Raw genomic sequence first — 12,054 nt, 5'->3', positions numbered from 1 at the left:
ATTCTACATTTGAAAGAGACCTACTACGGACTATGCAGAATTCTTTAATAGGATAATTACAGATTGTAAATATGTATATTATGTTAGGGTACTGTAATAATCAACACTAGTAACAAGGCTTTTACCCAAATGGAAAGTTCAATTTGAAAATCAAGATTTTAGAATAAAAGAATTAATTAGGTACTGCTGTGGAACTATTATTTCTAGTAATAAGTCTTCATGTATCCCCAGTGACAGCTTATGCTAAAACTCCATGCCATCTATCTCTGTTCAGACAGAACAAGGGCTACTCTGCCTGTTCATGTGGACTGTCAAATGGTCCTTCTGTAACCTTTGAGAATGACAAGCAGTAGAAAAGATAATCATCGTTCCTTTTTTCCATTCCACACCAGAATAAATACTATTCCCATGAAGGAATCATTTGTTTCATCAGTAAGAGGCTGCTGATTAATGTAGAAGGATTCTGAGCCTAAGTACTCTGTGGTTTCCATTTTACTTTATGCAGTTGCAACCTACAGGTAACCTGGTCAGCTGCCCTGGGTTGCCTAGGACTGAGAGCTTTCCAGAATGTTACACTTTTAGGGCTAACCTGGGATAGTCCTGGGCAAACCAGGGGAATTGGTTACCCTGTGTACAGTCCTGAGGTGGCCTAGCAGCTGGTTCTCTCTCTGTCACTTTTCCCTAAGGGCTTCTATATCCCACAAATCTGTCCTTGTCTCTGCCCCTTGTCCATGTCCCCATCTCTCCCACCCCCAGTGGACTTGGGTTCTTGAGCACCTTTCTCCTCCTAAGTAAATGGAATAATCCAACTGACCACAGACCCTGAGTTCTAAGTCCTTAAAGTCTATGAGCTTCTTCTAAATGACAACTGAGGTGAAGTAAAATAAAAAAGATCCTGACCTTTTCTTTCCTAATCTGAGAAATTTTCCACTTAAATTGAAATTCCCAGTACTCAGGAATTTTATGAAATATACAGATTCCAGAACTGCTGCCCCAGAAACTCTAGAGATGAGGTATGAGAGATCTTGTCTAAAAAGCTTCCAGATAATTACAATGCATAGAAATACTCAGGGGCACTTTCTAGACAATCATTTGCAAAAGTTAAGTAACTTTAATCTAATTCATATCCTAATCAAGCCTAATGTAAATTTAAAACTTCAAGTGATATAAATGTATATTTGTTTGTTTGTTTTTACTGGTTAGTCAGTAGCATATTGCATATAGATATTCCTGTAAAAATCAACTTTTGTTGGCTTTTGTCCTTTTAATATTAATTAATAACATTGGCAATTAGCAATTGACTACATGATACATGTAAGACTCACAGGTAGATCCTAGGCTTTAAGGGAGAGAAACCTTTTTAAATATACAATCCTTTGTAGAATTATGGCTAACCATGTATAGTCACATTCTCATCAGGAATTCATACACCCATAAAAACTACAGTTTCAAGATGTTCAACGATCATTCTAGAAATCCATTCACAGGTCTTAAGAACTGCTAATCTAATATGAGCAAATATACCTTTCTTCAAAGGACATACTATTTTGAAATGCACAGGCTTCTTGTAAGAGTGTGTCTGGGGAACCAAGAAGACCAAACTATCTTAAAACTTAAATTGCAAAAGCCTCTTTGAAATGCCTGTCACCTTGGCAATATCCCTGCTAAATGAAGACATTCCTCACTGAAAACAATGGGTGGTTCCAAGATTGTGTCGAAGGGTTTTATTGGGAAACTAGAGAGACACATGTGTCAGTCAAAACAATACAGGTCCTATACAGGGTACTGGGCCTATATATCACATCCAAAGCAGTCATGTTAGCCAAATAAGACTCCTTATTCATAAGTTCTACAAAGGATAATGAAAACTTGCAAGAACTGTTACACAAACACACACATACACACACAGATAAACAGAGAGAGAGAGAGAGAGAGAGCCCTCTCTTTCCCATAGACTTCCTTGATGAAGAATGATAGATTGCAAAACTATTCTTGACCTTTGGAAAAAGTCACACACACACACACACACAGAGTCAAGATAAAAAAATACAGGTATATATGTCCATACCCAAAATGCAACAAATACTTTTTTCAGCATTCTACTAGATACTTGAGTAACTATATAAAAAATCAAATAACTTCAAAGTTTGCTTTTATTTGACTTAAGACTTCCTTATGTATTTTGTATGTTGTCTGTTTGCAGGGGGTGGGATATGGGGTTGGTAGAAGAACAAGAGCATTGTCCAGTTATGACTTAAACTCCTAGTTGGCTTGACATTGGCTTCTGTCCAATTTTCCTTGCATATCATCCAAAAACAATGGCCAACAGAGCAGACAGTGCACCAGGCAAAAAGGATAGCCAATTGTCCATCTACATCCATAGGGAAATAATTTACCACTTACCAGCTGGGACACACTAGTTCAGCATCCTTACTATGAGTAGTATTTCACAGTTTAAGGAATTAAAAGAATATACATAAAGTGCTTATAATAGTGCCTAGATCATAGAAAATCTTCAGTAGTAACTACTACTATCAGTAACAATAGCCACTACTATTGATATATAGTCAAACACTGGCCACGACTGATTAGTCTGCTTAAAACATTTGGGTCTGTTTTAAACAGCAATATATTCTGTACTATTGCTAATAGTACTGAAAAATACTTTTGTAAATCTCTCCAAGATCCCTCGATACAAAGAACATTTCATGAAGTAAACTCACCTAAGCCCATTTCTACCACCTATTCAGAAACCAGTCTGCAAACCTCTGATTCATTGGTGTTAGAAAAGATAAACTGGCTTTCATTTCTACTCATGCAAATTGGTGTCTCTCTCCTGGCTAAGTCTTCCTGGAAGCATTAGTTTGCCTTCTGCTTGCTAGACAACCTACCAACCCCAGGATTAAAATGAGAGAAACTAACAGACTAATGAGACCCAATTTTGAGTTTTATACATGGAAATTAATGCTAAAAGAGTGACACAGAATACGATAAAATAAGATCAGAATGAGCTACACCACTCACCTCCACTTTCCCTGTGCTAATGGATCATCTAATAAGCAGTTAATAGAAGAGAGGAATAGCAATGTAAAAAATTCCCCACCCCTAAATATGTCAAAAATGTTAAGTTTCAGGATAACAGATTATCCAGATTCAGTGATAACAAAAAAAAAAGCACACTACTCAGTGTTCATAAGAGACCAACTAGAAAAATGAACATTTAGGAGTTATGCTTTTCACCTGACACCCACTTATATAAGTGTTACTCTCAAGCTCCAGCTAGAGATAAGGCTCTATGTTATAACACATCTTAATTCCTCCTGCTCCCTTACAACGACCCCAGTATAACTCCAGTACCTCTTTAGCTGTCTTGCTGCACCAGAGACTTTCCCTTGCCAGGTCCAGGATGAAGCAGCAAAAGATCGAGCTATCTGAAGAGTATAAATGAGGACCTTCCCCAGCCCAACCTCTTACCTGCAGCATCTGCCCCTTCAGCAGGCACACTCTGGGTTGACACTGGGGCTGGGTCCTTGACTCCATGCACCTGAGCAGCTTCTTCCTGGTTTGTCAGAAATGCAGAGCACAGATCAGTTTCAAGGGCTTGAAGCTTCAGCAAGGAATTCTGCCAGCAAAAGCAGAACATCAGGCCAGCTAAGTAGGTGCCTAACACACAACGGTGGGTCTGCAGCTCTTGTAAACACCTTCCTCCAGTGCCTGTCAGGAAGAGGGTCTCAGCCACAGCTGCTTCAGGCAGAGCTGGTTGTGCCAGGATCAGATACGCATTATTCCACATGCAGCCTCAATTTAAATCCTAACGTATATGGATTATCTGTGACACATGGGACTGGTGATTTCGTCAGCAAGAGACGCTGCACTCAGAGAACCAATCTGAGAAGGTATCTGCTTCCCGGGTGCTTGAGGCTTTACGCTTGCAAGTGTTTCATTCATTGTGCTGACATCAGGAGCTGATGACATTAGGCCCCTCCCAGGCTACCATTCATAAAAGCCAGCATCCCGCTACTGCAAAGTCTGCAGTAGACCGCAGTGCACAAAGAGTTACTGCTGCAGAGGCTGCCTGGCTTCTGAGAGGCACTTGGGGGTTCCCTTTTCTATAGCTGTGGTGTGTGTGTCTGTGCATGCGTGTGCACCTTCTACAGTTACTACTAAAGGATGGCTACAGCCACCTTTTATCAAACACACTACAAGAATGAGGGAGATGACCTTGGTCATTTAGTGTGATCTGCCCAGCAAGAGAGAAGCCATTTATCATCCATAGCTCTCCGCACAACCTCCCCCTCACCCCTTTCATTTGCCACTTTAAATTTCTCCACTGGTTTCTAATAAGAACAAAGTCATACACACTGACGCACATATCCTGCTATGATGCAGCTGCTCAGCAAATTCATTCCCCTGACCAGGTGAAAATGAGTCATGCCTGAGTCGCTGGCTGGGAGCTCCTCCACCCACTGGGGTCCTGCAGAGGTGGCTACCTGGAGTGGAGCCATTGGACCTTTCCCCATAGTGACCTCCCTGCCCCCCCACATACTCCTACTCACTCTCTACCTTCCACATATCCTATTTACCCCAAATCCTGACACCCTGTATCTTCATCCCCTATCCTCCACACCCACACACCCAATTTCTGCTCCTTCATGCCCAATTCCACACACACACTCTACCCCTCCAATCCCCCTACCTCCACTCCATATATATTCACATTCCTAACCCTCACTGTCATCCTTTTTATCCCCTATTACACACACTGACAAAAATACGTCACATTACACACACCCCCTACCTCCACACTCACCCTCACACCTTAATTCTCATGAATGCCTACTCCAGTATCACCTCTCACCCCCACCCCTTTCCTCACGTAACACTCCCACACTCATACTCTCATCCATCTGCTGACGTGAGTAACATGAATCCACAGCAGTGTTTGCAAAGCTGCCCACTGAGGAGCACCTTATATCTGTTGTCCCTTGAGCATTTTGAAAGAGGCGGTGCCTAGATGGGCTCAGGATGTGTGCTCAGATGTGCCCCCTCCTTCTTTCCCCTCCCCTTCCTACTCTGCATAGTCAGACATGGGGCCAGGGTGGGCACAAGCCTCCTGGGGCCTCAGGGGCTGCTGCCTGAGAGCCCACAACTCAGATAAAACATCTACCTAAGACCAGGCCAGTTTTCACAGTGTCTTCCTCCTTTCTGGGATGTTTTCCCAGCAACTGAATGTGGAAGGAAGAGCCTGAGGCTGCTGGTGGGAGGCACACAATGACCAAGGGCTCCAAGTTTCTGGAAAGCTTTAGTAATCAAGCCTCTGGGAGGCAAAAATATCAATTCCAGGCAAATTTTCGACTGGGAAAAACTTGGAACTCATTGTGGACTCTCAAAAGAATGAAACTATGCTGAAAATTAAGAAATAATGTCATGAGGATATAAAATGGTGCAACTACTACAGAAAAGAGCATGTCAATTCCTCATAAAAATTAAAAATTGAAAGAATGATACAGCAATCCCACTTTTGGGTATACATCCAAAAAGATCCAAAAGCAGGTACAATAACAGATATTGGTACACCCACAGTCACACCATTATTCACAAGCCAAGAGGTACATTACAGAACGAATTGAGTGTGTCTCCTTCAAACTTTGTTGAAGGCCTAACCCCCAACATGACTATACTTTGAGTTAAGACCTTTAAAGAGGCAATTAAGACTTAAGGCAAGCTAAGTCTTCAGGGTGGGAACCTAATCAATATGACTGGTATACTTATAAGGAGAGTCCAGGGATGCACAGACACAGAAAGAAAGCTTTGCCATCTGCAAAGCCTCAGGAGAAACCTGCTGGCAGGGCCTCCCCAGTGGCGCAGCAGTTGAGCGCTGGATTTTGAAGCTGCCCGCAGCCTCTGCAGCACAGGTTCGATCCCCGGCCACTGGGTGAGGGTCCCACATGGCGTGACAGACCTCTCCTGCCGCCCGCTGCTCCCCTCAGCAGTGTACTTCGTCCATCTGCCTGTTCTGCTCCCTGCTCTGGCTCTGGTGAATTCTCTCACCCTCCCACACTTCTGACTGTACCCAGTGCTTATATAAATAAATAAATAAATCTTTAAAAAAAAAAAAAAACCACTAGCAAGGATATAAAATAATGGCACTTCAGTAACAATAAATAAAAAAAAAAAGAAAGAAAGAAAAAGAAACCTGCTAGCAACTTGATGATCTTGATCTTCGAGTCTCCAGAACTGTGAGAAAATAAATGTCTGTTGTTTAAACCACCCAGTCTGTGATATCTTTTTATGGCAGCCCTACTACAGTACTAGCAGATTATTATATGGTGAAATCAACCCAACTGCCCATTGACAGATGACTATGTTAAACAAAATATGATATCTACATATCATGGGGCACATTGTAAACTTAAAAGGGAAACATTCTGACACAAGCTGCAATGTGGATGAACCTTGAGTATATTATGCTAGGTGAAATAAGTAGGTCACAAAAGGACAAATATCTATAGTGATAAATTCATAGAGACAGAAAATAGAAGGGTGGTTGCCAGGGCTTGGAAGGGTGGGGAGGTGGTAGGAGATGGGAGTTAGTGTTTAATGAATACAGAGTACTAATTGGGAAAATGAAATGAGTTCTAGAAACAGATGGCGGCAATGGCTGTACAACAATGTAAAGGTACTTAATGCCACTGAATTGTATACTTAAAAAGGGCTAAAGTGGTGAATATTATGTTGTGTGTGTGTATGCATGTGTGTGTGTGTGTATTGCCACAACGAAATAAACAAAGTTAAGAAGTAAAGAATGCCAGTCCCTACCTACATTTAGGGTGAGGACAGAACCGGCTGCCTCCTGCAACTCCCTGCGCTGCATGGCGGCATCTTCTACACAGACGAGGATGAGGACCTGGCCTTCACACAGACCCAGAGGGCATGTCAGCATTGCTATATACTAAGCATCTGGCTTTGGGCAAGCAATTTGGCTTTGCCAAGTCTTGGCTTCTCCATCTAGAAAAAGAGAACCTACTGTGAATCCAACAGAGTCCATTTTGTGTCTTAACTGAGTGAACTGAGTGCAGCCTGACTCAGCAACTCACTGTTTTCTCCTTATCCATGACTGTGAAAGAAACAGGAGACCATCTGCTGACTATTACAAAAGACCCCACATGGCAGCTTTCTGTTGTGTCAACCAATAATAAAGACAAATGAATTTAAGAACTAATCTGACAGTTTGAAAACAAATGACCCAAACGTAGACCATGTCCCTGCTTGACCCTTTAAAATTCCCCTGTTCCCTGACCCTAGTGACACATCTTGGAATTCCGCCCCCGAAGGCTATGGCTCTGAATCATGGTCCCAATTCTTAAATAAATGCTTTCTTGATTATTTTACGGCCTGATTATCTCTCAGTTTACAGAGACAATAATAAAAATGGCAATGGCACTTGCTCTCCAGAGCCATTCCAACTATTAAATAATGGAAAATACTTTACGCAACACCAGTCCATGGTAAGCACTCAGAGACCCAACACTGTAGTCAAGAATTAATTCCAAGCTCCAAAGGCTGCTGGGCAGAGCCCTGGTCATATGGCCAAACTCTATGCCAACTCTGAGGCCTTGACTCATCACTTTTCCTCCCAGGGCCTCTCTCTGCAGCAGCCTAGGTGTTTTCTATAGATGTCTTCATAGATGACAAGTATAAAGGAGTTTTAGAAAAGCACACATGTTCAGATACTGAGGATGGGAGCTAAGAATCTGGCACCGAGTGGGTGCTGAGTATTTGTAGATGTGATGCAAGTATTCGTGCAACACAAAGAGCAAAGCATTTCCCTGCTTAGGAGTGTGTTCGTGCACATCAAAGGCTCTGAACACCCACAGAGAGTGAGGTTTAATGCTGAGACCTAATTATGCTACAAGTAGTAATACGGCGGTTTTAATCCATCTTCCACTCCCACCTTCTCCCTCATTTGTACTCACACTGAAGCAGAAGCAAGGAAGCAAAGACAGAGTGTTAAAGGAGATCTGTTTGCATGGCTGGTTTATTCCTCTCTGAGATACTAGATAAGACTAAAATAAAAGGGTTGGAGAAGAAAAGAAATGGAAAATAGAGGAGGAGAGAGATGACCTCAAAGATAAAGCAACCCCCATTTAGAAAAGAAAACAAATTGCTGTAAACTGAGGACAAGAAGGTCTATGGAAGAAACTCTACAGACCAACTGTTGTCAACTACATCCCCTCCACACCACAAACTTACCTACTACCTTAGGACAACCTGTGTTCCATAGCACAGAAAACCCAGAAGCTCTCCAGAACACAGTGTGGGTATATGGAAATACTGCGTGGAATGGGCTTACAAATGGACGCTTCTCCTGGACAGGGATGGGGAAGGTGCTCTACAGATGAGCCATCTTCTTTGCCACTGTTAGATACACAATCCTTCCAGTGCAAGAAGAAGACATCTAGCCTGTCCTGTCAGGACTGAACCTTGCAGAGTCACCCCTGAGGGGGCTCACAGACAACTGATACCACACAAGGCGCATGCCCTCAGGCAGATGTAAGGCCACACACACAGCCCACAGGCTCTCCAGTTTTCAAAGCACAGAGCTGCACTAGGCTTGAAACTGATGTTAGCCCCTCACTCACAGGGCTTCTAGTCTAGTGGAGAGACAGCTAATAAGTCAGAAAAAACTATCATATAATAATTACTGTCATGGGTTATGCAGGAAAGAAATAGCATCTCAGGGATGCTATTTACTCCCTCAGGATACAGGGAGTAAAAGCATCTATTTCACTCTCTGATCATGTCTAATATAGTGCACTTTAATATAGTGTAACAGGGTGGTCCCCAGGAAAGGGGGAGGTTCCCTGCCCCTCCCAAGGGAGGGTGGAGCTGAGCAGGAAGAGGAGAAGCTGGAGAAGAGACTAAGGAAGAAAGCAGGATGGAGCAAGGAGACCTGGAGGAGGCACATGGAGCCTAGAGACACGTGAAGAAACTGCGCTTGTCTTTTGGTCATGGACTAGGTGACACAGATGTGGGTGAGACCCGTGGGGAGGTGACAATGGCAGCTTTTATCTTGATGTTGATTTTGCTCTTTTCCTTCCGGGCTTGTCTGGTTGTTTGTGACCCTTTTCTGTGGGTCCCCACTGGAAGATGTTTTAGACTTGTGTCAGGCTTTGGGGCCTTGCTCTGGGCCGACCCCATATGGATGGAGTTTTACCCACGAGGGGATGGGTAACTTTGGGTGCTTCATTTAGAAACTAGACTCTTTGCCTCACCTGTATTGTTTCCTAGTTTAATTAAAGTTCCTTCCCATTAAAGTGTCATATGTTTTGTGTTGATGCGGCGGATGGCAGAACCCATTTAGAATAGGCAGGTTTGCGGGGTTTGGGCTGCCCCTCTCCCTGTCCTATAACAATAGGAATATGCTTTTCCCCTATAGTAAAACAAAAGGTAATAAATCCTGTGTTCCTAGTGCTGTCCAATCCAGCCCTACTCCCTATGAGGCTACTCCCTATGAAGGACATTATGACATTACTCCCTATGAGGCTACCACAGTCCATCCCTTGTGATCAGCCTGCTAACATTTTTCCAGGTTTACATTCAAAGTCTCTCTGAATGAATCCCTAGGACCTGCAAAAAAAATTGACCAAAAACTGATCGGTGCTCTGAAGGACTTCCTCTCTCTTACCCAACTCTCCCATCTCCTTAGGAAAGAAGCCTAAGAGAAGTTCATGAAACCTGGGTGTGGTTTCAAAAAAGTTAATTTTTGTTTTTTACATAATGGGAAATACGCTACTCATTTTAGAAAATACTCATTTTCTCTCCTCTGCAATTACCAAGTCCCACTTTAGTTGGTTTGAAATGGAGAACACCCACACAGGCTGGATGGGTAAATACTATTTTAGGGTGCCTTCGTCTGCGGTTCACAGGTTGCGGAACAGCAACAGCTTACATTTCATTTCTCTGAAGGGGTTCAGTGGTCCTCTCCCATCATCTTTCCCAAAACTGTGGCTTCTCCATGGTGATAAGAAACGAATGCAAGTTGTAAATCTACTCAAAACTGGGGCTATAACTGTGTTTCCACACATCCCTATTTCTACTTACCAATCTCCTCCTATAAGTTTTCATTATCCTCCACCGCAACCACTACCACTACCTAATCACGTGCTTGTGCAGACAGGCACATTCGTGCTCACTCGCGTGTACAAACACACACAAACACACACACCCTGTCCTTTCCATCTGCTCCCTGCTCCCACATGCCCAGGCCTCATTCAGTTGTAGTTGCTTCACAAATTTCCATCAAATTCATGAGCAGGTTCTGGTTGCTTTATCTAAATACGGCCCCCAATTTCTGTTGGCATCTTGCTTATTTCCTTCTGAACACATTACAATATGTAAATTTATTTGTCTACTAGTTTATTGGTTCCTTCCATCTCCAGAAGGACTGGAATCATGCCACCATTGTTCACAGCTGTATCTCATACAATGAGTAGCACAGGAGCAACCAGTAAAAAGACTACCATTGTACATTCATTGTACATTCATTGTGTTATCCTGGACCTTGTAAGCAATATTTGGGAGTCCCTCTGAATATCCAATTACAAGCACCCCCCCTCCCCTCCTGTTTAGCTAACCTAGTTCAAAGGAAGTTTAAAATGATGACCACTCATTGGGGAGATTGTTAAAGATGTGCACTCCCAGGCAGGCACCACCCCGGAGGTTCACATTTGGTAGGTCCAGGGCAGGCAGTCCAAGGTCCACACTGAGAAATGTTGCCCTATCCCCAATGGTTTTGGCCCACTCTAAATGTTTCCATGGTTGCCTGCTATTTCTACCTCTCCAAGGGACTATAGCTTTTCCCAGACCCCAGCCCTCTGACACACTTGTTAGCCTCCTGCCCTGCTGGACCCCAATACCAGGAGTATAAAGTGCAGAGTGCTCAGAAACAAGGAAGTATCGTCTCCTAAACTACTATTGCTGTCCTCTGGATGCTCTTGCCAAAAAAAGTGGAACTCCACATAACAGTGATATCTACAAGAAAAAGTCAGATTTAACCCACCCCTAGGGACACTGGGCCTTGCCTGTGTTGCTTATGCTTATGTTGAAGCCAAGTCTAACTGAAGGATAACACATCTCAGCTTACCCACCCAGATTCCCTCTGCTTGGGATGGGCAGCCCTCACGCTGCCACACCTCCCAAGAGAGAAATTCAATGTAAGAGAACAAGATAGTCACTTCAAGGGACACTCGGTGGACAAGAGGATTGTCATCTTTCTGCCCCTAGCAGCACTTCTTTGTAAACAAGCACAATCTCAAAACAACAATAACCCAAACCAAATTTCCTTCTGGCCAAATGATTTCAGACTAGGAAGGGGGAGAGAGTTGAGCACCTCTTTGTGATATCTTTATTATGTTCACCTTATTAAATAAACAGTTAAAATGAGATATTTGGGAGAAAATAATGCAATTCTAAAAACTCATATTTTAATTCAAAACTGAGCTTTACTAGACGATAAGACATTGATTTTCTAAAACTAGAATGGTCTCATTTTTAACACACAGAATGACTTCAATAGTTTATTTTTGGAGTTACTAGCACTTAAGCATCCAAAAGCATAGGGCATTACAGAGATACACCTAGCCCCATAAATCCCCTAAGAATCATGTTTTCCAGAAACTCAATTATATCCCAAGGAGTAAAGTTCACAAATCTAGTCTGTGTTGTAGACCACATGATTACCACTTTGTGGCTGTTTAAGTTCCAATTTCTTTCAATCCTGAAAAATATTAATAACTAAACTCAGTAAGGTGTGGGCACTGCAGAAGGTCCACCCTTTTAATTGCAAATCTACCACTGACTCCTGCTATGTCTGTGGGCAAACCATCCACCTATGCCAGGCTTCAGGTTATTTATTTTTTTCTGATGGTATTACCTTTAAAACCCTCTCAACATCTAAAATTCAATGAATATTAGAAATCAATACCTATCCCCATCAGAGATTTCAGATGTGATATGAAATAAACAGACTACCTATGTCTTTAAAGGTCACAG

General features: G+C 42.6%; 1 protein-coding gene across 5 annotated transcripts in view; it reads right to left on the bottom strand.

Annotated features, from left to right (window-relative positions):
* Window positions 1–12,054, bottom strand: part of FAM13C (family with sequence similarity 13 member C) — a 127,534-nt gene that overhangs the window by 41,209 nt on the left and 74,271 nt on the right. For all 5 annotated transcript variants that reach the window (XM_037497961.2, XM_037497958.2, XM_037497959.2 and 2 more), the window contains one exon: window positions 3,475–3,559. In XM_037497961.2, coding sequence (XP_037353858.1) covers window positions 3,475–3,559 — 85 coding nt within the window. The remainder of the gene's footprint in view (window positions 1–3,474; window positions 3,560–12,054) is intronic.

The sequence above is a fragment of the Talpa occidentalis genome, unplaced genomic scaffold, assembly GCF_014898055.3.
Source record: "Talpa occidentalis isolate TD23 unplaced genomic scaffold, MPIMG_talOcc4v2.1 talOcc4.8, whole genome shotgun sequence".
Lineage (NCBI taxonomy): Eukaryota > Metazoa > Chordata > Mammalia > Eulipotyphla > Talpidae > Talpa > Talpa occidentalis.
Note: the sequence above shows the minus strand (reverse complement) of the source record. Positions and strands in the feature narration are given on the sequence as shown.